Genomic DNA, 27,977 nt, shown 5'->3' with positions numbered 1-27,977 from the left:
CTGCAAAGCCTCATCCTCCACCTGGAGCCTTTGGCGAGGAGACTCAGGCTCCCCAGGCCAGGGCGCGGCACAGGAATCCCTGTTCAAGGTAGTCCTCGGCACAGCCAAAACCATCACTTTCTGGGCTGGGGATAAGGACACCATCCCTGCCCCGGGCTCTGGATACAAAACACAGCATCCCGGGCACCTGTGACCTGGTCCCACACTCTGGGATCCCTGGGACAGCACCTCCCCTCCAGCTCCTCTCCTCCAGACAAGGAAGCTTCCCTGATGTGAAAAGCCCCTCTTTCTCCCCAAAACCCCCCATTCCAGCTGCCAGCCCGGAGCACACAGGGGCCAGTGCAGGGGAGACACAGTTTATTAGTGACTGGTTTCGCTGCAGAGTGGGCGAGCATGGGGCATCCCAACTCCCCCAGGAGAGCTGAGCCCCCCAGCTCCTGCACTGGCATGGACCCTGGGCTGGGGTCTCCCAGCTTTGCCCCCCCTGAGCCAACCCACATCAGCCAAGAGCCTCCATCCCGGCGCTGTGGGAATGCCAAGGAGCCAGACAGCAGGGCCACAAACCGGGGGCCACAGCCCTGGGGGTCCCTCCAGCCCCCAGGACTGGGCTGGCATTTTGCACTATAAATAAGGTTTCAGGCTTCTCCCGCCTTGGGGCATCAGTCCAGGGCTGTGTGGGGCAGAGCCGTGCCCCTGGGCAGCAGGGCGGGCAGGGGAACAGTGGGGAGCAGAGGCTGGGGGGGGTCCCCACTCAGCCCAGGATGTCCAGGTAGACGGGGGGCGTCTTGACGAGGGCCTGGAGGCGGCTGTGGATCTCCTTGATGGGCTGGCGCTGCTGGGGCTCCCGGTGCCAGCAGCTCTGCATGATGGAGTACACCTCGGAGGGACACGTGCGGGGCCGCTCCAGCTCCCGCCCCTGCGTGATGCACTCGATGGCCTGCAGGAACAGGGATAGAGATGGGACCCCACACTCTGGGGGACCCCTGGGGGGCTGTTACCGTCCTCCTTCCCCCCCTCGCTCACCTCGGTGTTGGAGAGCTGGTACCAGGGCTGCTTCCCGTAGGTGAAGATCTCCCAGAGCACCACGCCGAAGCTCCAGATATCGCTCTCAGTGGTGAATTTACGATACAGGATGCTCTCAGGAGGCATCCAGCGGATGGGCAGCATGGTCCTGCCCCCCACCTGCCCAGAGCAGGGCTGTCAGCAAGGCAGGGACCCTCCCGTTTCCCTTCCCCCAGCCCTGGCCCCACTCATTAAGGCCCAGGTAAGACGTAAGGAAGAAATATTTTACTCTGAGGGTGGTGATGCCCTGGCACAGGTTGTCCAGAGAAGCTGTGGCTGCCCCATCCCTGGAGATATTCAAGGTCAGGGTTTGGAGCAAGCAACCTGTTCCGCTGGAAAGCATCCCTGCAGGTTGAGCTGGATGGCTTCCAAACATCCTCTCCAACCCAACCCATTCTGTGGTTAAATATGGATGGAGAAGGGGTGGGAGGCAGCAGCCATGAGGGAAAATGGAGCGTGGCCTCCCAGCAGCGAGCAGAGAGGCGAGGGGGAGCAGCTCACCCGGTAATAGTCAGTGCTGTAGATGTCCCGGGACATGCCGAAATCCCCGATCTTCACCACCAGGTCGTGGCCCACCAGGCAGTTGCGGGTGGCCAAGTCCCGGTGGACGAAGTGGAGGGAGGCGAGGTAGACCATGCCCGAGGCGATCTGCGTGGCGATGTGCAGCATGTGGCCCAGAGCCAGCGGCCCCCGGGGCTGGCCCGGGCCCTGCTCCAGGATCTTGGCATCAGGGCCGTGGGACCTGCGGGGCAGAGGGGCTGCTTGGAGCGCAGGATGTGCCTGAGAGGGCGGGCGGAGCAGGGGGGAGGCTGCGCTCCCTGGGCAAGGGGAAGGGGTGAATCTGGAGGAGGGATCACACGTGGGGAACGGTGATCACACAGGTACCGGGCACGGGTGAGCGCTCATGTCCACACACCCCGGAGAAGGGTAAAAACACGGGGTAAGGACGTGCACACACACACACAGGTGTGCACCCTCCCCTGGCACACGAGGGAAAGGCACGGACAAGCGCCCGTGTGTGCCGGGGAAGGGAGCGCACACACGGGTGTGCAGAGGGAAATGCCAGTGCTCACTGCACACAGGGGAAGAGCTGTGCAGGAAGGGTTACACACTCACAGGGGACAGGTGTGTGTGTGCCTGTGCACACCAGGGGAGGGCACACACGCACGTGCACACACATGGGCCGTCCCCACACGGAAGGCAGCGTGTCAGGGTGGAAGGCAGAGAGGTCAGGGTGGAAGGCAGGGTGGAAGGCAGGGTGGAAGGCAGGGTGGAAGGCAGAGTTGTCAGGGTGGAAGGCAGGATGGAAGGCAGGGTGTCAGGGTGGAAGGCAGCCTGTCAGGGTGTGCAGGGAGGGTGTGAAAGTGGCAGTGCCTGTGAAGTGGGGCGTGTGAGCCCGGCCGGGGGCCAGCGCGGCTCCGGCCGCCTGCAGCCCCTCGGTGCCTTTGATGCCGAGCGCGGCTGACAGCCCGGCCAGGGCGGCCGCGGCCGGGGGCTGGGGGAGCTCTGCTCGGCAGAACCATTAATGCCAACTCCCATAACAATAATCATAAAAGCCACGTCTCAGAGCTCCTCGCGCGGCCACTAAAGCGATGCCTCTGGCAGCCCCCCCGTCTAGCAGCAATACCTGGGGGGGCAATCGAAAAGTCTCTGCTTATTCCAGCTGATGGCCAATCTCTCTCTATTTAAGCCTCTCAGACAGCTAATCTAATCAATATTGCAAGGAGGGCTGCATTAGCAGGGAGCAGGCTGGCTGCGCTGATGCAGCGGCAGATGGGGGGCTCCTGTCCCCCCCTGGCCCACCTGAGGAAGCGGTTGAGGTCGCCGTGTTTCATGTACTCGAAGACCATGATGAGGGGCTCGCCCTCGGTGCAGACACCGTAGAACTTGACGATGTGCTCGTGCTGCAGCACCGTCAGCAGCTCGGCTTCACGCTGGAAATCCAAGCGGGCGCTTTCCGTCACCTCCTTCAACGCCTGCCGGGACACGGCATCAGTGGCAGCCCCACGGACCCCCCCATCCCCATGTTGTGCCCCCTCCTCACTTTCACAGCCACCAGCATCTTCTCCTGCTCTGGGAGGAGGTTGTAGCACTCGGCCAAGAAAACCTTCCCGAAGGCACCCTCACCCAGCTCCCACTTCAGCACGATGTCCCGCCGCTGCACGTGGTGCACGCCTGGGGGGACCCCCACCCGTCAGTGCTCCCCGGGTCGGGTATGAGCCTGGGGGGGATCCTCGGGGACCACAGTCCCCAGCCCAACCCTTACAGGCGTTGCAGAAGTACTGGGGGTTCTCGATGAAGTTGCTCTTCAGCCCCTCCAGTTTGCTCTCCGCTGAGGAAAGGGGGCTGCTGCCCAGGTTCATGAAGTGCAGGGACATGGCCAGGTCATCCTCTTGGGCCAGCACCGCTGAGCCTTGTGGGGACAAGGACAAGGCCATCAGGGGGTCCCCCAGCCCCCCCAGCCTGTGCAGCCAGTGCCAGGCTCTGCCGAGCAACCCCCTGCTCGAACGCCCCCGGGGGCCAGGCAGCCCGATCAAAACCATTTAGAGGCTGAATCCATTCCAGGAGTGAATTAGCAGCTGCTGCCCGCCCTCCCAGGGGAGCCAGCACCCCTCCACGGGTGTCCCCCCACCCTCGGTCCCCACCCGCAGTCCCTCTTGCCACACCTGTGACCCAATCCAGGCACCCACAGCCCTGGCTGCCCCAGGGATGTGGGGACAGGGCTGTCCCTGTGTCCCAGCCCGAATATTGAGCCACCACGCTGGGGGAACTCACGGTTAATGCCAAACTTGGACCGGCGCCCGCACTTGTTGAGCAGGATGAGCATGACAGAGAGGGAGAGGCAGGCGAACACAGCCAGTGCCACGGCCACTGAGACCTGCTGGCAGCGAGGACAGGCCTCAGGTCCAGCTCTCACCAGGTCCCTTTTCTCAGCCCGTGGGATGGGAACAAACCCTTGAGATGGTTACAAGCCCCAGGCACTCTGTCCTCCATCCCCATCATAGACCCCCATCCCACCCGGTGCTGGTTTGGCGGTTCCCTAGGGTTTTGTCCCACCCTCTTGCAGGTGTCCTGGTCCTGCCATTCCAGACTGCAGAGCATCTCCTCACCCCAAACGTGTGCTCATCCGTTGTCTCCACAGGCCCCTCCAGCGAGCTGTTCCTGGTGCCTGGGGCAGGGAGAAGGTGTAGGCTGAGTGTGGGGTCCCCATCCCCTGAGGTGGCCCTGACAAGGACCTGGACACCCCAGGATCAGCCCTGGGGGAATGCCCAGTTTAGGGGGGCTGGGGCAGCAATCCTGGCCACTCACCCAGTGGGGACAGAGACACTGGAGCAGCCCAAAGGGAGAGAAAGGAGAAACACTTGTTATTCCTCAGGAAGGGAGCATCCCATCCTTCCCCTTCTCATCCCTGGGGAAACTGAGGCACCCCAGGGCTTGCACAGACAACAGGCAGAGCCCAGTACACCCCGTTCTGCACACCAGGTGTGGCACAGCTCCTCTGTTGGACAGGCAGCCCCCGCCTGGCACCTACCGGGGATGGGCTCCTCAGGGCTGAAGCTGAAGGGATTGTCCATGAAGCGCCCCTGGACGCTGCTCGCAGCCGAGCCCAGGGCATTGCGGGCCAGGAGGGTGTAGTTGCCATTGTTGACGTGGGTGGGACGGTTGAGCTGGAGGCAGCCGTGGAGGACGCTGGAGTTGTGCTCGTACTCCATGATGAGGGTGTGGATGTAGAGCCCCTCAACCAGGGTCGTGCCGTTGAAGAGCCAGTGGATGCTGGGGACGGGGTTGCCTTTCACGGAGAAGGGGATGCACCAGGAATGCCTGGGGATGGCTTTGTCTAGCAGCAGGATCTCGGGGGGAACTGGGAGACAGAGCTGGGTGGGCTCCTGAGCCAGGCCCCCGACCCCAGCCCAGCCCCTTGTGGATGGCTCACAGGTGACATTCAGCATCACGCTGTCCTCTGCCGGCCCCGCTGCGTTCTCTGCCCGGCATGTCAAGTCCTTGTGGTTGAGGTCGGAGGAGACGTTGCTGATCTCCAGGACGATCTCCCAGTCTGAGAGCTGCAGAGAGTCCCGGGATGGGATGAGCAGATGAAACCCCCAAGCCTGGCCAGCTCCTGCATCCCCCCCATACCCACCCCACCAGTGGGAGGATGCTGGGGGGGTCAGTGCTGCTGGGAGGGGTCCTGGCCATGCCCCTGGAAGGCTGAGCTTGCCTTGGTGACAACGAGCAGCTCGGGTCCCACCTCGGGGACCAGCCACTCTGCGGTGGCCGGCGGGTCGGCACTGATGTGGCAGGTGAGGTTGACGCTGTCCCCTTGGTGCAGCACCACCTCAGGGGGCTCGATGTGGACGGTCGGGGGGTCTGCAGGGGCAGGAAGGGTGAGCCACGTGTCCCACACCATCCCCAGCCAAACGGCTCGGGACAGGGGACAAACCCAGGAGCCAAACCCGTGGGGGTCCCCAGCCACGTACCACAGGCGTGGAGAACCTGGCTGCCCAGGGGCACCAGCACGCTGCCCTCCCAGCAGCCCAGAGATTGGTTCCCCAGCTCAGCCCGGCTGCTGCTCTGCCACAGCTGCAGCCAGCGAAGGCCACAGGAGCAGTTGAAGGGATTTCCCACCAAGATGCTGAGATGGAGCAGGGAAGAGAACATGGGCTCAAAAGGGCTCCAGGCCCCACACGTTTGTGCATGTCCCAGCAGAGGCACCCCCAGGCCCAGCTTTGTGTCACACGTGCCCCATGTGCCACCCCTGCCCCTGTCCCCACACCCATGGCTGTGAGAGCTGCCATCTCACCGCATCCCCGGCTCTGTCCCCGCCTCTGTGTCACTTGGGGATGCATCCCCAGTGGGACTTACTCTGCACCCACCGCCCCCCTCTCCCTCATCACTCACAGCTCTTGCAGGGGCAGATGTTGGAAGGTTTTCCAGGAAAGGCTTTGCAGTGCATTGGAGGAGAGATTCCTGTTGGGACAAACCCCATCAGCTGCCCTTTCCCTCTCAAACTCCCATCCAACACCTCCAGGGTCCGGCCGCGGCACAGGGCAGCGCCGGAGACGCTGCTGTCACACGGTGACCAAGCAAAACCAGCTCTGCCAGGCGTGCCACCAGCCTTCAGGCACCTCCCTGCAAGGGGAGAGCCCCACGCACCCCAGGACAGGGTCCCCCCCTCCTGCAGCAGGCAGCACGGGCTCCCGGGGGGGCTGGCAGCACTCCTGCCCCGATCGATGCTTTCCCACTCAGCAGCACAGGCCCCCCCGGGCAGGCTGATGTGCCCCAGGACAGCATCGATCCTGGGTCCTGGGACCGGGGGCTGATCCCCACACCGGGGGAGGGAGGTGGGGAAGGGGAGACTCACACGTGGCTCAGCCTGGGGGTGTCCAGGAAGGCATCGGCAGAGATGTGCTGCAGCCCCGACCTGGAGATGGTGCTGAAAGGAGGGAAGGGCTGAGCACCTGAGTGGACATCCTGAGTCCCCGTTCTGGGAGCATCCCCTGTGACTCCTTGCAGTGGGATTGAGCTCTGGGGATCCCCCCTCCAGCAGCTCTTCCCTCGCCCCATTTCCCTGGGCAGGGACCCCTCCCTGGGGTGCTCACAGATTCCTGAGGTCCCGCAGCATCCTGGTGTCAGCTCGGGTCAAGGTCGTCAGCGCCTGCTGGTTCTCAATGATGCTGGAAGGCAAAGGAGGGGGTCAGGGAAGCAGCCCAGGACCCCTCATGCCTGGGGGCTGTTGGCAAAGCATGGGGCGAGGGGAGTGAGAGGGGCATAGCCAGGGATGGGGACAAGGATGGAGCAGAGCTGCCCCACTGTGCCTCGGTTTCCCCTGGGATGAGCTGGAAGAGGGGGGGGATGGCAGCAGGTGATCCCGGTGGTGCTGAGCCCCCATCAGTGGGAACTGTGTGGGGTCAGGGCTGAGCCACCACGTGGAGCCTGTGGTCTCACCCACAGAATGAGTTTGCTGGGCCTCAGCCCCACTCACCCTGTGGGTCCCCACCTTTTCTTGCACCCCGTGGTGTCCTGCACTGTGACAGGGGCATCACTGTCCCCCCACCCTTTTCTCCAGGCAGGAGATGAAGAAAAACCCCTTTGGGAACAGGTGCAGAGATTTTCCCTGCCCCACCCCACCCACGCAGGCACCCCAAATCACAGGGGTTGGTTAATTTGGGTTCAGATCCACACCAAGGGGGTCTTGGTCCCACTGACCCCAGGACAAGAGCAGGTGGGGCAGTGGGATGGCTGGGTGGGGGTCTCTCGGGGACCACCGTCCCCACCACTACCCACCCCACCCCACCCGCCAGGGAACAAAGAGCTGGCAGCGCCTGTGGCGCAGCATCTCCTGGCACGTGGGGAAACTGAGGCACGGAGACACCGCAGCCAGTCCCCAGCAATGCGGCACAGGCAGGGCTGCGGTGGGGGGAAGCCCCAGGAATTGGGGCACTTTGGTGTCCTGCAGCATCCCGTCCTCCCAGCACCCTCCTCATCTCTGCTCACTCCAACCCTCGTCTCCCCACCACATATCCTGGAGCAGGGGAAGGAATGGGAGCAGAGCAGCGAATTTGGGGTGTGTTCCCCCAGCAGGCCAACCCACAGGCCCCGGGGCACAGTGACAGCCTCAGCAGGAGGGGGACAAGTGGCTCCCCACAGCCCTGCCCAGCACGGTCTGGGTGCTCCCTGCCCGGGGTCCCTGCTGCCTCCTCAGCGGGTTGCCGTGCTTGGCATCGCTGCAGGAGGGGGTGAAGAGCTGCAGCCCCCCCCCCATCATTGCAGCCCCCAATGCCTCCCACCAAGCAGGCACTCTCCCTACATCCAGTGATCCCTGCTCCAGCCCAGCCACCCTGTCCCCGAGCTGATCACCTCCATCCCCATCACTCCACTGCCCAGTCCCTCAGCTCTGCTGCCCCCCAGCCACATCCCCTCACCCCCCGCCACAAGCATCACCAGCCCCATCACTCCCAGCCCCTCCGCCTGGTCCCCAAAATCCGTCACTCCCAACGCCATCATCTCCATCCCCGAGCTCTGTCACCGACAGCTCCACCGCTGCCCCAGCCCCATGGCTGCATCCCTCAACCCCGTCATCCGCAGCTCCTCTGCTTGGTCCCCGAGCTCTGTCACCCCCAGCCCCCTCATCCCCACCCGGTGTCTGAGCTCCGGCCCCCGGCCCCATCGCCCCCGGCCCCACTCACACGTCGGTGAAGCTGCCGGTTCCCAGCAGCGGGGCCAGGCTGCGCACGGTGTCGGGCTCCCGGCAGAGCAGGATCCCGGCCCGGGGGCATCGGCAGGCCCAGGGGCAGGGACCGGCAGCGCCCGGGGCTGGCAGGGACAGGGGCAGGAGCAGCGCGGCCAGGCAGAGCCAGGCGGGCGGCGGCGGCATCGCGGGGCCGGTCCCGGGGCCGGGCCCCGTCCTGGACCCGGTGCCGCTGCTGCCAGTGCCGCCCTCCCTCGCACTTGCCCGGCAGCCCGAGCACGGGGCCGCGCGGGGCTTAAAAGCGATGCAGGGACCGGCCTCCCGGGAGGGGCCGGCGGCTCCCCCCGCCCCGGCACCGCCCCCGCCCCGGCCCGAGACACCCCCGGCCGTGATTCACCGGCACCGGGAAGACTCCGACCCGGGAGAGGGGGATTCCCCCCAGGAATTTTGGGGGTTCCCGTGGTGGGATGGATGCACGCCGGCACCCTACACCTGTACCCCCAGCCCCACTAAGTGCATCCATCCCACCACGGGAACCCCCAAAATTCCTGGGGCACACCCGTGCACTCGCCTGTACGCACACACCCGCTCCAGAGCCTGGCTCAGAGCGGGCTGCAGTATAAGGGACGGGGCTTTTTACCGTCCCGAGGGTCACCTACAGTCCCCCGAGCTGTCACACCCCCCCTGACAGTGCCCCCAGACCTTGAGGCATGATGGGCTCTCCTGGCTCAGGCTCTTCCCCAGCGTCCCGTTATGCTGGGGCGCAGAGAAGCTGCAGAAAGCGGGGGACTTTTGGTGGCACAGTGGCGCTGTCCCCAGCTGTCACCTCCGACCAGAACCCCCACCCCCTCCTCGTGCCCGAGGTGGAGCAGGACAGGACTGCACCCACCGCCCTCCCCACAGGGTTCCCATCCCCACCCGGCTGCTGTTTGTCCCCGCGTCGGGGCTGCCTCATCCGTGCGCTCAGTTCAGCTCGTTCTCAGCCTGCAGCCTCCCCCCGCGGCTCAGCCCCCGGCGGCACCCACGGGGCCACGGTTCCTTCGGGGTGACCTCCCGTGGGACCCCACTGGACACCCCAGCAGCCCCCTCCGGGGCAGAGCACACCCCCCCCGGGTGTGTGTGTGTGTCGCCACATCCTCCTAAATTCCACTGCTTTGACGTTTTTCTCAATAAACGCCCCCGGTTTGGGCACTGCAGGGCAAAGCCGCAGGATGCGGATGGGGCTGGCGGGGAGGGGAGTGGGAAGCCCCAAGTGCCGCCCCCGCGACCCCCCCAAGTCAGGCTGTGCCACACCTGAGCTTCATCCCCTTTATTCGCGCTCAGGTTAGACAGTGACGCCCCTTCCGTGCACCAGCACCGCCTCGGCACTGGTCCCAGTGCAGGGGACTGGGGAGAGACATCAGGGCAATCCCAGGCTTCTCCCGCTGCTGGGCTGCCCCGTGACCCGGTTTTCCCACCTGTAGAAGGTTTGCCAGGCAGCTGGGGAGTGATGGCAGAGGCAGGTCGATGGGGGAACCCAAATGCCAAATCCTGTTACCCATTCCCATACCCACATTATCCCACCCCCCCAAAACAAAGTAATGAAAGACTGGGGTGTTCTCCTCCCAACCAGCAGCCCCCCACTCCCTTGTGCCGACTTGGAGCACCCCCAATTAATTTTCAGGGAAAAAGCATCCCACGGAACGTCCTTGTCTTGCTGCCGCTCCTTGGCTGGGCCCTTGGAAGCAATAAATAATGCAGGGGGGTCCCAGCAGTGGGAGGTGGCTGGAGAAGGGCATGGGGTGCAGAGTCCAGCGGGGGTCTGAGGACACCCCGGGGTCAGAGTGAGGCTGTCCCGTTGGGGAGCTGATCTGGGCTCTGGTCCATGCATGTGGGTAGGGGGGATGCGGAGAGCTCATCCTCCTCGGGGGACGGCTCTGTCTCGGTGTTGGGGGGTTCTCCTGAGCCGTGATGGCCGTTCTCGGGGCTGTAGAAGAAGGAGAGGGTGCGGAAGGCAGGCGCCATGTGGTCCTTGATGCGCTCCAGGAGCTGGACGAAGGAGGGGCGCTGGCGCGGGTTCTGCTGCCAGCACAGGCACATCAGCTCATGCCTGCAGAGAGAGGACACCTGCTGCCTTTGGGGTCTCCAGCCCCCAACAGTCCTCCCAGCACCGCAGGGACCGACATTTCCCCTGCCAGCCTTTCCCACGGCAGGGACATTTCCCCAGCACTCACAGCTGGTCGGGGCAGTTCTCGGGCCGCTCCAGGATGCCATTGTCCATGACAAAGCGCAGGACCTGCTCGTTGGACATGCCCTGGTAGGGCTGCTCGGCCAGCGTGGCGATCTCCCACAGCACCACCCCGAAGGACCTGCCAGAGCACCGCTGCTCAGCCAGGGGATCCCCAAACCCCCGGCTCCGGCCACCCCAGCACCTACCAGACATCAGACTGCGTGTTGAAGATGCCATCCTTGAGCGCCTCGGGGGACATCCAGCGCACGGGGAGCAGCCCCTTGCCCCCTTTCCGGTAATAATCCGTCTCATAGATATCCCGGGTCATGCCAAAATCTGAAGAGGAGGAGGAAGGTGTGAGCAGCAGGAGACGCAGGGCTGGCACAGCCTTCCCACTGCTGCCCACCCACCTCCAATCTTGACGGTGAAGTCCTCGGACACCATGCAGTTGCGGGCAGCCAGGTCCCGGTGCACAAACTTGTTGGCGTTGAGGTAGGCCATGCCGTCGGCGATCTCCCCTGCCATCTGGATCATGTCCTTGAGCGACGGCGGTGGCAGGCCGGGGTTGTTCTGCACCGAGTCAGGGCTGGTGACCACCAGGGCTGGGGCACACCAGGACCCCCCTGGAACGGGGTGGGTGTCCCTTTCCCAGGCACCTGACCAGCCCCTCACCTCGGCTTCAGGCCTGAGTGAACGCAGGTAGCTCTTCAGGTCCCCACGTGTCATCAGCTCCATGATGACCAAAGCTGGCTGGCCCTGGGACACAACGCCGAGCAGACGGACCTGAGGGGACAAAGAGGGCTGGCATGTGAGTGGCCAGACCCCGCCCTGTCCCCTCCCTCCCCCTCAGCTGCCCACCTACCACGTGGTGGCACTTGAAGGCTTTCATGACAGAGGCCTCGTTGAGGAACTCGATGCGCTCCCGCATGGTGGCCAACTCGTTGACGGTCTTCAGGGCCACCTTGGTCTCCTCTCCCTCCGTGACCAGCCCCAGCGCCACCCCCTCATACACCATCCCAAAGGAGCCCTGTCCCAGCTCCCGGATCACCGTGATCTTCTCCCGGGACACCTCCCACTCATCAGGCATGTACACTGTGGGGTGAGTGGGGATCACCCCATCCCCAGCACTGTAACTAACCTCATCTGCATCCCCATCCTCATCTTCATCCCATCCCTTTCTCATCCTCATCTCCATGTCATCACCATCCTCCTCCCTGCCCCCATCCCCATCTTGATCTTCATCCCATTCTCATTCCACCTCCAGTACATTACCCTCCTCCTCCCTGTCCCCATGCCGCTGCCATTCTCATTCCCATCTCCATCCCATCATCATTCTCATCATCTAGGTTCCATCACCATCCTCCTCCCTGTCCCCATCCCCATCCCATCCCATCCCCATCCCCATCCCCATCCCCATCCCATCCCATCCCCAACCCCATCCACATCCCCATCCCCATCCCCATCCCATCCCATCCCATCCCATCCCCATCCCATCCCATCCCCATCCCCCTCCCCATCCCCCTCCCCATCCCCATCCCCATCCCCATCCCCATCCCCATCCCCATCCCCATCCCCATCCCCATCCCATCCCATCCCCATCCCCATCCCCATCCCCATCCCCATCCCCATCCCCATCCCCATCCCCATCCCCATCCCATCCCATCCCCATCCCATCCCATGGATCCCATCCCATCCCATCCCATCCCATCCCATCCCATCCCATCCCATCCCATCCCATCCCATCCCATCCCATCCCATCCCCATCCCCTCCAGAGTGATCCCAGCAAAGAAAGGGCTTGGTGGCCCCTTGGGGTGGCCCTGCCTGTCCCCATGTCCCCACGTACTGTCCGAGGCGCTGAAGTACTCAGGGTTGACGGAGGCGTAGAGAGTCCCACTGGGGTACCCATCATTGTTCCTGCCAGGGGTGGGCACTGCTCGGAGCTGCTCCCAGCCCTTCCCAGCCCTGGTTTGGCCGGACCCTGCCCCAGCCCAGCCCTGGGGGTGCAGGGGGGTCATTACCTCTTCTTGTTGTAGAAGAAGACAAAGACAGCCAGGCAGGAGATGAGCACCATGAGCACCACAGGGGTGACAGTGAGCAGGACGTAGAAGCTGCTGGACTCTTCCTCGGCTGCCAGGAGCAGGTGGCAGTGGATCAGGGTCTGGGCACTCATCCCACCTCACATGGGCCAGAGATGGGGAGCCTCCATCTCCCCAGACCAGCAGCATCCTCTGATCCCTGAGTGCCCCTGTCCCAGAGCATCCCTCAATCCTCCAGACCCCCTCAGTCTATCAGCAGACACTTTTGTCCCAGTGTCCAGCTCCAGCAGCATCCCCCAATTCCCCAAATCCTTGGTCCAGCAGCATACTTGGATGAAGGATGGGAAGAAGACAGGCCTGGCTGAGCAGAGGTCTTTGGCTGGAACTAAGGGAGAAAGGAAATGTTCTGACCTTGGGAAGAGGGGGCTGGAAGTTCAGGAGGATCTGAAGGAGCTCAGGACAAGAATGGGAATTAGAAGGGCTAAAACCCAACTAGAAGAGAATCTGCCATAAGAGACAATAAAAAGTGTTTCCATAAATCATCAGTACCCAAGGGATAGCTGAGAAGAAAGTGAGAGCTGGACACCACTGAGGGGCCTCAAACCCTGGGGTCAGTTTTGGGCCCCTCATGACAAGAAAGACACTGAGGGGCTGGAATGTGTCCAGAGAAGGGAACAGAGCTGGGGAAGGGTCTGGAGCACCAGGAGAACCTGAAGGAGGTGGGGGGGGGGCTCATCCTGGAGAAAAGGAGGCTCAGAGGGACCTTCTGGCTCTGCACAGCTCCCTGACAGGAGAGGTTAGCCAGGAGGGGGTCCCAGGGAACAGGCACAGGACCAGAGAAAGTGGCCTCAAGTTGCACCAGGGGAGGTTTAGATTGGATATCGGGGAAAACTGGAAAGCATTGGAGCCCAGGGCATTGGTGAAGTCTCTTTCCCTGGGGGGACTTGACAGACGTGTGGATGTGGCACTTGGGGACATCAGTTAGCTATAGCCTTGGCAGTGCTGAGAGAACAGTTGGACTTGCTGGTCTTGGAGGACTTTTCCAGCCCAAATGATTCTGTGATGCTCCAGGATCATCCTTCATCCTTCATCCTCAGCTTTCCAGCAACAGGTCCCACCTTCACAGCCCAGCCCCACACATCCCATCCCAGCAGCACAGCCCAATTCGCCGGTGCCCTGACCCAGCAGCACCCTCTGAGCCCCAGCTCCCCAACCCCACAATGCCCCCCTCCCTGCCCGCCAAGGTCCCTGGTGATGTCCCCCTGTCCCCTGCAGGTACCTGGCCCCAGGATGTAAAACTTGACGAGCCCAGTCCATGAGCCATTGCCAGCCAGGGAGGTGGCCCGGACCTTGGCTGAGTAATTCCCTGGCTGGAGCAGAGCCAGGTGGACACCTCCGTACTTGGAGTAGCGGTGGCGTGAAACGCAGACAACAGTGGTGACCTCCTGTGGGGGGACAGTGTGGGGCTGGCAAAGGGGCTTCATCCCCCCCAGCCAAGGGTAAGCCTTGGGAGATGTGGGGTGGGGTGGGGTGGGATGGGGTGGGATGGGATGGGGTGGGGTGGGGTGGGGTGGGATGGGATGGGATCCATGGGATGGGATCCATGGGATGGGATGGGGTGGGGTGGGATGGGATGGGATCCATGGCATGGCTTGGGATAGGATGGGGAGGGGTGGGGTGGGGTGGGATGGGGTGGGATGGGATGGGATCCATGGGATGGGATGGGATCCATGGGATGGGATGGGATACATGGCATGGCATGCCCTTGTGACCTACAGGGCTGGCCAGGGGATGCCACAGGGGGTTCTCACCTCACTCTCCCGGCTGTACTTAATCTCATACTTGAGGATGAGCCCGTTGGGGTTCCTGGGCTCTTCCCAGCGCAGCAGGACACTGTTCTTGCCGGCCGGCTCCCACGTGACATTGCCGGGAATGTTGTCAGCTTGCACTGGAGGGGGGCACAGAGGGAGTCAGCTCCGGGGGGCATCACCTGGACCCCAACCCGCTGCCAATTCCCCATCTCAACAACATCCTGGTGCATCCCAGCACAGGCAGGGCAGGGTTTGGAAGGGAGGAGGCCGGGGACGCACACTCGGGCATGGTCCTGGCGAAGACGAAGGTGGCAGCGCTGCAGCCCACGGTGTGCGCGGCGTGGTTGCAGGCGTGGATGTCGATGCGGTACTCGGTGAAGTGGCGCAGCCGCGACAGCACTGCCCGGTCTCGCACCACCTTGTCCTCGAAGATCTGGAAGTTGGGCTTGGGCTCTCCTCCAGGGTGGCTCGGGGCCAGCGGCTCCACTGAGGAGGCGTTGGCTGGGGATGTGACGGCCACCACGTCCCTGCGCTGCTTTGGGGTCCTGCAGAACATGGGGAGGGGAAGTGGTGGGGAATCAAGGCCCCAGGATTGTCCCTCAAAATTGATCAGGGGAGGGGAGATCCCCCAGGCTGGTGTGGTCCCAGCTCACCTCTGTGGGTTCTTATTAATGGATGTCACCTTCCAGGGTGGCCTGAGACAGCGGGAAATCAGTTAAAGGCTCTGCCAGGAGCAGCCAACGGACCCCCCACCCCAGCAGACCCACGCACCCAGCTTGAGGGAGCCCCCCAAAGCAGGGACCCCCCCAGATGGCACCTGGGGATGGTGATGGAATTGTGGAGGAAGTTCTCAAACTTCTTCTGGAAGGACTCGGCTTCACCCTCCATGCGGAGCTGCCCATCAGTGGGGCGGCAGGGGCAGCACCTCTCCTCCGCATCCTGCTCCCCCTCGGGACCATCCCCAAACCCGAAGCGCGTGTCTGCACTGCTGGTGGGCAGCTTCAGGCCTGTGGGCAGCAACGGGCAGGGCTGGCAGAGTCTGGCTCGGTGGCACAATCCCTGTCCCGCTGGTGTCCTTGGCTGCTGTGCTGCCCCTGCCCTGCCTGGCCTCACCTTTGTGGCAGTAGTCGTTGATGTAGAGCTCCATGTCCTCGGCCAGCTGCTGCCACAGCACCAGGTAGTAGATGATGTTGCCGTTGCGTTGTGTGGGCGGCTTCCAACGCACCACGATGTGGGAGGAAGAGTTGGACATGGAGATGACGTCCCGGGGCACCGTCGGGGCTGGGATGACACAGGGGGGTGGTCACTCCTTCCTGGGGGGATCTACCAGGGGCATCCCCGGCCCCCTGCCAGCCCCTTACCCGCTGGCATGGTGCGGATGTAAACCACCTCACTCTGCGCCCCGTAGTTGCGTCCTTCCTCGGCCGTGGTGAGGGTGATGGCGCGCACGAAGATGGCGTATTGGGTCCAGGGACGGAGGTTGAGCAGCGTCACCCCTGGCTCCTGCTCGCTGCTCAGTGGCAGGTCCACGTCCAGCACGTTCCAGCTCTGAGCCCCACAGGCATCCTGCCCCACATACTCTGACACGTTCTGGAAGGGTCTGTCCCACACCAGGCATCAGGGAGGGTCCCGGGACCCTTGGGTGTCCAGCAGGAACAAAAGACACCACAGGCTAGGATTCCCAAGCTCTCCACAATGGGGACAAGAGCGTGGCAGGGACCACTTACGACTCCTTGTAGTAGACAATGAAGCTGAGAAGGTCCCGGTACTCGGGGGGCCGGTACCGCTCCCACTTGAGGAAGATGCGATCGGACTCGGTGACGTTGGAGATAAAGCGCAGGGTCTGGGTCTTACCTGTGGGGAGGAGGCAGGGCTCAGGCAGAGGGTCACGGCACTGCCGCTTGTCCCGATCCCTGTACTCACAGGACGCCCGGTCCCCGTTGGTGCGGGGGTTGATCTCTGCCTTGTTCTGCCGCCCCTTGGTGCCCGTCACCTCCTCCATGCGATAGATCTCGGCCAGGCACAGCTTGGGATTGAATGCAAAGTACATCTTGCCCACAGGGATGGAGAGGATGTGGTGGCTCCAGTCCCAGAGCTGCTGCAGGTTCTGGTTGTCCAGGACGTACAGGGTGTAATTCCTGGGGGAGGAGATGTGGGTGGAGGCAGCAGGCAAGGACACCTTCAGAGCCACGTGTTCCCCCCCAAACCCACACCATCCTCACCCATCCACCATGGAGTCACCACGGATAAGTTTGAGGTTCTTGAAGAAGGACAAGGAGACGAGGGCGAAGGAGTGTTTGATCTTCAGGAAGCCCGTGATGGTCTCGATGAGCCCCAGGCTGCTCTGCAGCTCCGAGGCCAGGTTATCTGGGAATGACACACTGCATGAGCTCAGGGAGAGGGGCACCTCCCCATTAATTCACTCTACAAGGGAAATGACCCCTTCCTCCACCCCCTGCCCTCTGCAGCAGCTCTCCCACCCGGGGCGGGTTTGGCAGGGCCTGGCACTCACAGCCCCGGCGGATGTTGAGGATGAGGTTCCCCTCGATGAGGGTGCAGCCCCCCAGCTCCTGTGCTGCCCGCATCGAATCGATGGTCTTGGTGCCCACCTTGCACTCCTTGGGACACAGCCCCTCGCACTTGTGGCAGAACATGCTGCGGGCAGGGCGACAGGGCCGGCATGTCAGTCGGCCAACGTGCCACCCCCCGTGCCTGTGCAGGGGTGATGGGGACACCCCCACCTGCTCTCATTCCTGGTGTATCCCGAGGGACACTCGGAGAGGCACTGTCGCTGGTGGATGACAAACTTGGAGGCGTCACGGGGGTTATCGGAGACCTTGCGGAGGCTGGCGCAGTACTCGGCGGTGACGCAGCGCCAGCCCTCGTACTCGTAGGTGCGGGGCGGGCACGAGGGCAGGCAGTGCCCGTTGAAGTGGAAGTGGCGGCAGGCGACACAGGCCCGTCTGTCGTGGGGGTGGCCACAGCCCCCCAGGCACTCGGCGTGGCAGCACTCGCCCGCTGCTGTGCACGCCGAGCCCGCGCCGCACGGGCACACTGCCAGGGGAGAGACGGCACGTGGGCACAGAGCCCAGCCTCAGGCAGCACAGCTGGGATCGGGGCAGGGGGACACGGGGGAGAGGAGTGGGAAGGGCTCAGGGGGCTGCTGACATCCTCCAGGGCTGGGGGAGAACAGGAGTGAGAATAGAGATGGAGTGATGCGGGGAGGGAGGGATGGATGGTGGGGGTGCAGGGAGGGAGGGACGTGGGGATGGATGTGGGGATGGAGGAATGCAGGGGTGGAGGGAGGGATGGATGGTGAGGTGAAGGGAGAAATGTGGTGCAGGGATGGAGGGATGCAGGGGCAGAAGGAGGGATGCTGGGATGTGGGGATCCAAGAATGGAGGGAGAAAGGGAAGGATACAGTTGCACAAGGAGGTAGGGGTGGATTGATGGAGGAGTGGATGGAGGCATGGCATTGATGAAGGGGTGCACAAAGGGATGGAGAAACGGATGGATGGCCATGTGATGAGTGGCTGGCCAGGAAGATGGGTCGATGGGTGGCTGGGTGAACACCTGGATGGGTGGCTGAGGGGCTGCATGGAGGAACAGCAGGACAGATGGACGGACAAGGTGGGGCTCAGCCCATGCTGAACCCCATCTGCCCAGTGCAGCCAGGCCAGGGCCACAGCTGAGGTTGCAGGCCTGATAAGGATCTGTGTTTATAGTACATATTTCATTACCAGGTCTCCTGTTTACAGCAAACGAGCTCAGGAGGGCCCTGTATTTACCTCACCGCTGGGAAAACACAGCAGCCGGGAGCCGGCCTCTCCTCGGAGGATGATACAGCACGGATCTGGTTACCCCACCGTGCTGGGGGTACCGCCAGCAGCAGGGGAGCCACAGCCACACGCTGGGCCTGCCGCTCCCAGGTGGCTCCACCAGCCTTCTCCAGTGCGCTCCCAGTTTGCCCCACAGTGCAAACCAGCACCATCCCAGAAAATCAGCCGGCACGAGCGGGCCCCGTGCCACCAGCACCCACCTTTCTGGCAGTAGCTGGAGGTCCAGCAGCGATAATCCAGCTGTCCATTGACGCTGGTCTGCACACACGGCTTCTCCACATCCAGGATGCCCGGGCAGACGTCGGCACACTCTTCAGCCAACTTATTGCCCACGATGTAGGTGCCGTCCCCGGCGTCGGGCAGCAGCAGCCCCCAGTCGATGGTGGAGAGGTGGCAGAGCTCCTGGTTGCGCTCAATGCGCACCGAACCGCGAAGGATGTGGCCCAGGCTGTGCAGCCCCACGTCCCGCAGGTGTGGCATCTCGAAGATGACCAAGGCGTAGCTGAAGAAGAGGTTGGTGCCGCGGATGACGGAGAGGTTGGGGAAGAGATCCCGCAGGCTCTCCAGCCCGTAGACACGGAAAAGGAGCAGGTACTCCGTGATCATGAGCAGGCGAGGGAAGCTGAGCCCCCGAAAGTCCTCGGCGCCCGTGGTGAACATCAGGAGGATCTGCAGATTGCCTTCGATGATGGAGCAGTTCTCCAGCTTCCGGAGCTGGGAGACGTCATTGCGGATGTCCATGCTGCCGCAGACTGGGGTGGCGAGAGGGGGACCCCATGGGCAGCAGGGACGGGACAGCTGACCCCCAGCCGCACCCAGGGATCCCCCTGGTGCTGCTGGCGGGGTTTAATATCCTGGTGCTGCCTGTCAAGCACGGCTGAAATTGGTTTGGGCAGCTGGGGAGACACGAGCGGCTCTGACAGCAGCTGGCGCGCTGCAGCTCTCCGGGGCACGGCGCGTCCCTCAGCAGTGATGCTAACGAGGCCTGGCAGGCTGGGCGCCTGCCCTGCCCCACATCAGCCCCAGAAACACGTCCCAGCCCTGCTGCCCACCCTGGGGGAAGCTGTCTGGGGGTGCAGATGGCTTTTCCCCTTCCCCGAGCTATGGGGGCTCACAGATCTCATGGAGTGGGTTACCCAGTGAGTGGCAGCTCCAGCAAGGTTGTCCCCATTAACTGCCCCTCATGCCCAGACAGGTAATGGGGCACGCAAGGCTACCACAGGTGTCCGTGTGGCACAGCCCTGGTCCCATGTTGGCTGTCCTGGGGCTTTTCCACTCAGAAATGGGCGGCATGAGCCCCAACAGCTCCTGCTTTCTCATCCCGGCAGGGGTGAGAGAGAGCCAGAATAAGCAAAGTGCTTCCCGCCAACAGCATCCCCAGCCACCAGCCAGGTCCAGGTCCTGGAGGGGATTGGGTGTCACCACCCCTTGTCTGTCCACTGCCAGCCTGGGCCAGCAGCTCCTGGCCATGTCCTTGTGACCTCGTGCCCAGTGGCGTTTTTCCCCTCTTGGTGTCACCCATGAACCGTGGGCAAGGTGGCCCCATGGCACTGTGGCTCTGGCAGCTGCCTCTCCCTCGCCGGGAGCCCTGTCCCCTCCCCGTAAGGACAGGAGGGTCCCTCTATCCTGGCCGTGAATGCAGCACCGGCCCTGAGGGTTACAGCCCCCGCTGGCACCATCACCTCCCTGGCCTTGCACTGTCGCCCTGTAAGGGGAGAGGATCCCCCGTGTCCCTGGCAGGGCAGGGGTCCTGGGTGGGAGCAGGCACAGCGAAGTGTGTCCCTTGGGCACCTCTCGGATGCTTCATCCACTTTCTCCCCTCCTCCCATGCCCCAGCACAGTCCCGTGGTGACTGGGGAAACTGAGGCACGGGTGGCAGGGAGAGGGGAAGGCAGGACAAATGACAGACCCTCCTCGTACCCCCAGCTGTTCCCTGTTTTGGCCACGAGACCCAGGACCCACAGCTGCCCCCTCCCCACCGTGGCAGCCCCTCCCCAGCGTTTCCCACCCCAGCAACCGAGCAGGGAGCAGCGCTCCCGAGTCCCGTGACCATTTCCCACCGTCCCGGTGGGGCTGAGGGACCGATACCCCCATCTCTGGCCAAGCCCCCCACTACACTCCCCTCATCCCATCCCAGCAATAGAGGGGGGGGTCCCACGCTCTGCCCCTCCTGCCCAAAACAGGGGGTCTGCAGCACTGGGGGTACTGCCATGGGGGCAAACAGACAGGGAACACCAAAAGAGCTTTGTCTCAGGCTTTATCCCTTGCAGACCCCCGAGCACAGGCGCCAGCAGGCAGCCCCCACCCCAGAACTGCCCCCCACCCGCTCCCGGCCTCCCCCTGCCCAGCACTTACTTTCGGAGGGAGCCCACACGGGGGGCAGTGGCAGGTGGCCAAGGACCAGCAGCATCACCCCGAGCCTCGGGGCACCCAGTGCCCTCGGCCCCATCCTGGAGCGGGACCCCCAGGGCCCCGTCCCCGTTCCACCTCGGGCTCTGCCGCAGCGTGTCGGGTCCCGCTCGCCGTGTCCGGCCGGTGCCCGGGGAGCGCGGGGACAGCGGGGCCCCCACGGACCCTGCCCGGACCCTTCACTTTTGTTTTCGGCTGCCGCACACAAAATATTTAGCCTGACAACTGTCAGGGCCAGGGCCAGGGCATGTTTGGGAAATAGAGAGGGGGAAAACAGGGCGGCCCCCCCGCGTCGGAGTGGGTGGGAAGGAAGAGCTGCCTCCTGCCTCAGTTTCCCCATCCAGAGCAGGAGGATCCAAGCTGTTCTGGCAGGGCACGCCCGGAAAGCAGCCGGCAGCCCATGGAGACCCCCAGGAGCAGCACAGAGGGACAATTTAAGGGTCACTCTGCCCCACAGGGTGAATCCGGGGTGCCACGGCTTTGGGGTCCCCACAGAACAGCAGCCCTACAGTGAGGGAGGAAGCTGCGGGCACCCAGCACCTGCCTGGCTGTCACGAGTTGTCCTTAAGGGGAAGGAGAAGCAGGGGAAGAGGATAGAGGAGGAGGAGGAGGTTATTTTTCTCATTAGGACAAAGCAGGGAGGAGGGTCCCAGCCCTCCCAGCGCAGAGCTGTGAGGTCCCAGCCTCAGTCGCGGCATTCCCTGGGAGCCGGGGCAGGATCCAGCCTCAGAGGCTCAGGACAGGAAAAGCCCTTTGCGTTCCTCCTCCTTGATAACTCTTGATAACACCCTCAGCTGTGAAGAGGAGCCAAGAAAGGCCTTTTAGGAACAGTTCCTGGTGGTTCCAGCCTCAGCTCCTTGAGGAGTGGCCGGGACACGGTGGGATCAGCTGCTGGCAGTCGATGTCCCTGTCACCGGCGTTCCCCCTCCCGATGTGCCGGTGAGGATTGCAAACAGGAAGCCCGGCTGACACGGCGAGGGGAAACGAGTGAGGCTCTGAAGGTTTGGGGGAGGGAAGGGCTTTTTTAGGTGGAGGGAGCTGGGGCTGGCACCGCTCCGCGTGCCGAGGGCTGCGGGGGGACACCGGGCACCGTCACCACCCCGGGGTTTGCCACCTCACGGCACAGCATCCCTGCTCCCGGTGCGATGGATGAGCCGGACCCAGCCCTAATCCTTGTCCTAATTCCCAACCCGTGAGAGCCCTGGGACACAGCCGGGTTGGCACCGCTCTCGCCGCGGCTCCAGCTGGAGCCTGGCACCGGCCGGGGTGACAGTGACAGTGACAGCGGGCACGTGGCAGCCCGGCTGCTGCTCCCCACAGCAGCGCTGGCAGCGCTCGTGTCCCCACAACAGCCCAGGAGTGTCCCTGGCTCTGGCACCCAGAGTCTGAGGAAGGGAAACGGTGCTGGATTACAAACTGGGACTGAACCCTGGCTCACGGTGGGAGCCTGGGCCCACCGAGCCTGATGTCCCCACCGAGCTCAGATGTCCCCACCGAGCTCTGCTGTCCCCACCAGGCTCTGCTCTCCCCACCTAGCCTGATGTCCCCACCGAGCCTGATGTCCCCACCAGGCTCTCCTGTCCCCACTGAGCTCTGCTGTCCCCACCAGGCTCTGCTGTCCCCATGCCCAGTGGTGCCAGGTCCTGGGGGGCAGACAGGAGGGACAAAGACACCTTTGCAGGTGCTGGTGGGCAGGTGGCCAGAGTCCGCTCCTCTCCACAGCCCAGCCTGTCCCGAGGCTGCCGCTGTCACCTGGATGTCACCCCATGGCCACCATGCCACCTTCCTGTGACGTTTCCCCATCACATGAAGGTTCTTGCAGCTTTGGTTGCTGCTTCCTGCCCGTCGCAGGCAGCAGAGGCTGAGCACAGGCACTGCTGCCCCCCCTGCCCGACCCCTGGCCCCTGCACCTCCTGGCCACAGACACCCCGAGGTAGGAGCGTGGGCTGGGGCTGGGGCTGGGGCTGGGGCTGGGGTTGGATTTGCAGCAAGGCCAAGGAGTGAACCCTGAGCAGGGGCCGCTGGACAGGGCAGCACCAGGCGCTGCAGGGATGCTCACCCTGCCCAAAGGCAGGACAAAGAGCACGAGGATGGGATGGAGAGAGAGGAATTGCAGTCCCCTGCCCACACCAGCCCCTCCAGACAGACCTTACCCTCTCCAAAGGGGGAAGTGCAGCCCAGAAATGTCGCACAGAGCAAAGCTTTCAGCCCGTTTCAAGACTGATGTGACTCGTTCCCACCTCAGGAGTGCAGGGTTTCAGAGGCACATCCTGCCCCACGGAACAAATCCGCCCCCCCCCCCCCGAGCTGCCCCAGTGAGGTCAAGGTGCTGGGATGGGGGAGTGGGGATGAGCCCACCACAGCCCCCCACCCAGCTGGGGGTGCATGGCAAGCTCAGGACAGTGGCACTGTGGGCTGTGCCTGGGCAGGACCTGACACAAACTCTCCTCCTCAGCACTCCCTGAGTTGGGTCACTGCAGTTTGGGGTGTTTTGTTTCTCCTCCTCACCTTCCCCTGCCTGCTGGGGCGCAGGGCCAGGCTGGGCACTGCCGTGGGTTAAAGGTGGAGCTGGGGTGCTTTTCCTGGTGGCTGGATCCCCTTGCTCTCAGACAAGCCTCAACTGACTCCTCTGACTCAGCTTTGCCTCCCAGATCCAACCAGCCCCAGCATCTTCCACCCCCTCAAGCATCTGCTGGGGATTAATGTTGTTTTGCCGGGTGTTGGCAGCTCAGGGTCAAGCTCAAGGTCCCTCAGGAGCTGCTCAGCCTCTCCCTACCCAGGGCTGACCCGACACACCGGGGACTTGAGAGGGGCTGGAGGATTCACATGCTTTCTCCTCAGCTCCTCTCCACCTACATCACTGTCCCCAGGGCTTTCCTCCTCTGGGGTGCCAAGGTCACTGTCCCTCCCATCCAGCAGGTGCAGGGTGGTCTCTCTGGGGAGAATCAGGGTGATGAGCCTCAGCTTGGGGAGCACAACGTGAAGGTGATGCTTACCCAGGTTGTTGATGAGAGCAGGGCCTGTGGGGGTGTCTTGGAGCCCCCAGACTCCCCAGTGCTCTGCAGGCAGTGAGGGGCCCCAAAGGAGGCCTCCCTGCCCTGAGCTTTTCCTCCCTGGGACAGGGGACCCCATGGACGACGACCGTCCCCTCTTCACCACCTTCAAGCCCTCTGGTGAGGACAACAGGGCCAGAGCTGAGCCAGCACCCAACACACCCCCCATGCAGCTCCATGGGGCAGAACAATCACCGAGACACCATAACAGACATGGCAGGGTAGGACCTGGGGACATGAGGGTGGAATTGAGCACAGCTCACCATCCCAGCATCCACAAAGCTCTCAGGAGCTGTGTCCTCACGTGCCGGGAGCAGAACATCCTTGGTGCACGTCCTCACCTGAGCTCCCAGTGCTGTCCCTTTCCCTCCAGGTCCCTCCAGGCTTCTGGGCACCTCCAGCAGCTCAGTCCCTGCCTGAGGGGGACCCGTGGCCAGAGCGGGGGGCCCTGCGTGCCCGGACGAGGCTGTGGTTTGAGCAGACACAAGCCCAGAGGCTGGGGCCCGAGGGGGAGCTCCCCACCTGGTTCCACGGCTTCATCAGCCGCAGGTAAGCGAGGGAGCGGGGTCAATATCCCCACCCTTGGGCTCCTAAACAGGGAGCTGCATCCCTGGATCACACGAAGGGGATGAGGTAGAAAGGCTCAGCGTCCCTTCCCACAGGGAGGCAGAGGAGTTGCTGCAGGATCAGCCCCTGGGCTGCTTCCTGGTCCGCTTCAGCGAGAGCACCATCGGCTTCGTCCTCTCCTACAGGTGAGGGACCCAGCCCTGTCCGAGGGAGGGGCCGACGAGCTCGGTCCCCTCCCGGTCACTCTGCCCATCCCATCCCCTCTGCCGCCAGGGGCAGGGATCGCTGCCGGCACTTTGTCCTGGAGCAGCTGCCGGACGGGCGATACGCGATCCTGGGGGAGCGCAGCGCCCACCCCGAGCTGGCCGAGCTACTGCGGCACCACGCCACGGTCCCCGTCTCGCCGTACCCCGAGTTCCTCACCGTGCCCCTGCCGTGCGGACGGGTGAGGTCCGGCCCCTGAGAGCCCCTGCAGCCACTCGGGACCGGGTGATCGCCCCAAACTGGGGAATACAGCCAAGCGAAGCACAAGCACCGCGAAAGCCGGGCTGGGAACCGCAGCCACCCTGGCTACCACGAGCAAGGAGCCGAGCTGTGGCCAGCGCCCGGCTGGGTCTGCCCTGAGCGCGCAGCCGTCCCGACATCTCCCTGCTCTCTCCCTGCAGAAGGACGAGCCCCGGGGACGGACAGAGCGCCCAGCTGGCAGCGATGCTGCACATTCCCCACTGAGCCAAGCACCAGCAAAGCTCCCCGAGTACAGCCCTGCGTCCCTGGAGTCCCTCAGAGCCGAGGGCGGCTCCGCTAGGGAGGTAATGGGGCAGAGAGAATTCCCGAGGAGCTCCCGAGGAAAGAGCCGCAGGTCGCCCAAGGCGGGGGGCCGCAGTCAAAGCCACCACGGACCCACTCCCAGTCCTCAGCTCCGTCCTGTCCCATCTCTCCCGCAGGCTCCCAGAGCCCCGCCGCCGCTCCCTCCCAAGAGCAGCTCCCGGGGCGCTGCTCGGGGGCTGTGCAGCTCCTCCAGCAGCTCAGCAGAGCCCGAGGCTCCCTATGCCCAGGTGCGTAAAGAAGCCCCGAGCCCCGAACCCAAGTACCAGCAGCTCATGCGTTTCCACGTCTACGCCGAGCCCCGCGAGGACATCGCCCCCAGCACCCCCACCCGCTGCGAGCCCGAGGGGCCCATCCCGGAGGAGCTCATCCCGGAGGGGCCCATCCCCGAGGAGCCCATCCCCGAGGAGCCCATCCCCTTCTATGCCATGGCCCGGGGCTGGAGCCCCCGTGCCAGCCCCAGGGAGAACATCTACTCCGAGGTGGCGCTGGCCCGGCAGGATGTGCCTGCTCGGCTCCCCGTGGCACTCCAAAACACCTTCTCCACTCTGCCCTCCAAACCCCGGCCCCACCGCCGGCTCTTCCGCAGCGTTTCCAGCCAGGACAGCAAGAGGAGACAGCTGTCGGTGGCTCCCAGCACAGGCACACAGGTGGGTCTCCAAGGCAGGCCATTGCTCTAGAGATCAGCCCCAACATGAGGGAGGACTCCTGGAGCCTGCGGAGTCAGAGTTTGCTCCACACCAGGAGCACAGGGAGAAGCTTGGAAACCTGGAATGGTTCAGGTTGGAAAGAGACCCATCCCGTTCCACGCCCTACCATGGGCAGGGACACCTTCCATAACCCCAGGTTGCTCCAAGCCCTGTCCAACCTAGCCTGGAGCACTTCCAGGGATGGGGCAACCACAGCTTCTCTGGGCACCCTGTGCCAGGGCCCCCCCACCCTCACAGACAAGAATTCCTGCCCCATATCCCATCTAACCCTGCCCTGTGGCAGTGGGAAGCCATTCCCCCTTGTCCCATCACTCCAGACCAACTTTGTTCTACTTCCTGGCTCTCAAATCCACCCTCTCCCTGAGAATTCCCTAGGTCATTCTGAACCCTGAGCTGGAGTTGGATGATGCCGTGTACAGCCAGAGCAGCCACAGGGAGCAGCAAACCACGGCCACGGCTGAGAACATGTACGAGCAGCTGCCTGGGGACTGCCCCTAAGCCACCTGCACAGGTGGGCTCAGGACATCACCTGGCTCCCAGGCAGAGGCAACCTCAGCCTCCATCTCACCACTCAAAGCCCCTGGCCCTGGGAGGAGAGGTCCAGAGCTGCTGTTGGCCCCAGCCAGCGATGCCAATCTGCTCCATGGGGAGTCTCTTCTCTTCCAGCTTCCCAACCCTGTTTGACAATGCAGGGAGGGGAGCAGGGTTACCTTACCCATGAACACATTCCAAGAGACTTCTGTTAATAAAATAAGGGGAAAAAGGCTGTTACAGGAAACACAGGCATGAGTTTGGCACAGTTGGCGCATCCAGTTGGAAATTAAACTGGCCAGGAACTGGGGTGATGCTGCAGCCAGGGCCAAGCTGAAGCTCCCCAGCCTGGAGCCAACACTCCAAGCCCTGCTGGGCAGTGTCAGTGGTGCTCCCAGCTCAAGAGGAGCGGGCAGCCAGGATGGCCAAAGCCCCAGCTTGGAGGGAAAAGGAGAGCTGGGGCATTGTAGCTGTTTTATCTCTGGGAAAATTCACTTCTGACTTTTCACAAACCTGAATTTTATTTCTCTTAGAAGGCTGAAAGTGGAACATGAGCTCTTGGAATTCCCCCTTGATGCTAAACCTGGGCTAAAGCAAGTGAGAAATGGAAAGGGGAACCTCAAACTTCCAGCCCCCACACTGCAAACTCCCCAGGCCAAGAGGGTACCTGGATGAGGATCTGAGCCCCTTGTGATGGAAACAGGGCTGGGTGGGTTCATTTAGAACTATATTCCTTTACCAAATCTCTTCTGGGAGGATTTCACTGTACATACAAGATATGAATAAATTACTCAACAGTAACTTTATTCTGATCATTCAAATACTCAAAACAGGCTCTGCAAAGTACTAAACATACAGGGAGCTAAACTAAAAATGAGATTAGTTTAAAAGGTCCTAAGAAAAGACTTCAGTCATGGGGGTTTGCCTGTTTTTAAGAGGTACCATGGGAGAAAAAACACCTCTTGGGAGTTCTTCTTACTGGAATAACAAATATTGGCCATTTGAGCTGTGGTTACAACAAATAAAACCCGGAGTGGTGGGAATATAAGTTAAATAACCAGGCCAGTGCTCTGCTCCCTTCGGCATCACACACTTTGGTGAACAACAAAGTGATGCCACAGAGATTTGGATCCATGGATTGGGCCAGCAGAGCTGCACAGGATTTGCAGTCGCATCACCTTGACAGAATTCCTTAAATAAAAAAAAAAGGTTTAATTTGAAGAAGTTAGGACTGGGCAGTCTCCTCTTCCCAGCCAGGAGGGCAAGGTCAACACTTAATTGAAATAGAATTGATACAAACAAGCTGGAAAAAAAAAGTACAGTTGGCAGCTCTCCTCTGTGTCTGCCCAGAGGAAACTGCAGAGCTCATTCCCAGCCAGCCACATGAGGGACACTGGGATACTCAGTTTGATGAGTCTGAGAGCAGCCTGGGGCAGGACAGCAGGCCTTGGGTTGGGGGAGAAGGAAAGAGGGGGGAAAAGGAAGGACAATATACATGCACACATGGCTCAGGGTATCCCAAAGGCCCGAGTGTGCCAGGCAGGAGAGCCTCTGCTCCAGGTGTGGCGCTTCCCCTGGCACAGGCTCTGACCTGCACAGGGGTGTCCCCTCAGAGCAGCTCAGGCTGTGGAGCCCAGAGCAAAAACACCAACTTAAAGACCAGGATATCAAAATCATCAGCATGAGAGGAGTGCTGGAGCGGCCTGGACACGAGGAAACGGCTGTGAGGACAAAATAA

General features: G+C 62.8%; 3 protein-coding genes across 6 annotated transcripts; 1 reads left to right on the top strand and 2 right to left on the bottom strand.

Moving 5' to 3' along the window:
- Positions 1-550: 550 nt before the first annotated feature.
- NTRK1 (neurotrophic receptor tyrosine kinase 1) lies at positions 551-8,502 on the bottom strand. Its single transcript, XM_005532363.2, has 17 exons — positions 8,247-8,502; positions 6,660-6,734; positions 6,422-6,493; positions 5,959-6,027; positions 5,538-5,692; positions 5,279-5,427; positions 4,997-5,123; positions 4,595-4,924; positions 4,372-4,389; positions 4,173-4,231; positions 3,838-3,940; positions 3,329-3,475; positions 3,107-3,237; positions 2,866-3,038; positions 1,564-1,804; positions 1,024-1,182; positions 551-937 (listed from the first exon to the last, which is right to left on the bottom strand). Exons 1-17 carry the CDS (start codon positions 8,432-8,434, stop codon positions 752-754), a joined length of 2,382 nt encoding a protein of 793 aa, XP_005532420.2. The 5' UTR covers positions 8,435-8,502; the 3' UTR covers positions 551-751.
- Positions 8,503-9,889: 1,387 nt separating this feature from the next.
- INSRR (insulin receptor related receptor) lies at positions 9,890-20,687 on the bottom strand. Of its 2 annotated transcripts, XM_005532364.3 has the most exons (22): positions 20,500-20,687; positions 18,345-18,896; positions 17,047-17,359; positions 16,818-16,960; positions 16,528-16,672; positions 16,229-16,443; positions 16,033-16,159; positions 15,667-15,905; positions 15,419-15,586; positions 15,123-15,312; positions 14,959-15,000; positions 14,585-14,850; positions 14,306-14,442; positions 13,774-13,939; positions 12,477-12,585; positions 12,302-12,372; positions 11,320-11,549; positions 11,130-11,240; positions 10,868-11,027; positions 10,664-10,793; positions 10,462-10,596; positions 9,890-10,337 (listed from the first exon to the last, which is right to left on the bottom strand). In XM_005532364.3, exons 1-22 carry the CDS (start codon positions 20,591-20,593, stop codon positions 10,067-10,069), a joined length of 4,014 nt encoding a protein of 1,337 aa, XP_005532421.2. In that variant the 5' UTR covers positions 20,594-20,687; the 3' UTR covers positions 9,890-10,066. The 2 variants fall into 2 exon arrangements, with proteins under 2 accessions (XP_005532421.2, XP_087924724.1); XM_088068598.1 differs by having other exon boundaries at positions 16,033-16,443.
- A 687-nt stretch (positions 20,688-21,374) lies between these two features.
- Positions 21,375-27,920, top strand: SH2D2A (SH2 domain containing 2A). Of its 3 annotated transcripts, XM_088068649.1 has the most exons (9): positions 22,415-22,486; positions 23,676-23,827; positions 23,980-24,155; positions 24,269-24,358; positions 24,447-24,618; positions 24,839-24,982; positions 25,118-25,648; positions 26,084-26,219; positions 26,773-27,920. In XM_088068649.1, exons 2-8 carry the CDS (start codon positions 23,684-23,686, stop codon positions 26,204-26,206), a joined length of 1,380 nt encoding a protein of 459 aa, XP_087924775.1. In that variant the 5' UTR covers positions 22,415-22,486; positions 23,676-23,683; the 3' UTR covers positions 26,207-26,219; positions 26,773-27,920. The 3 variants fall into 3 exon arrangements, with proteins under 3 accessions (XP_087924774.1, XP_087924775.1, XP_087924773.1); XM_088068648.1 differs by lacking the exon at positions 22,415-22,486 and adding an exon at positions 21,375-21,492 and having other exon boundaries at positions 26,084-27,920; XM_088068647.1 differs by having other exon boundaries at positions 26,084-27,920.
- Positions 27,921-27,977: the final 57 nt, after the last annotated feature.

This window comes from Pseudopodoces humilis, chromosome 31, assembly GCF_049639895.1.
Source record: "Pseudopodoces humilis isolate 2021_Gansu_Grassland_sample_001 chromosome 31, ASM4963989v1, whole genome shotgun sequence".
Classification (NCBI taxonomy): Eukaryota; Metazoa; Chordata; class Aves; order Passeriformes; family Paridae; genus Pseudopodoces; species Pseudopodoces humilis.
Note: the sequence above shows the minus strand (reverse complement) of the source record. Positions and strands in the feature narration are given on the sequence as shown.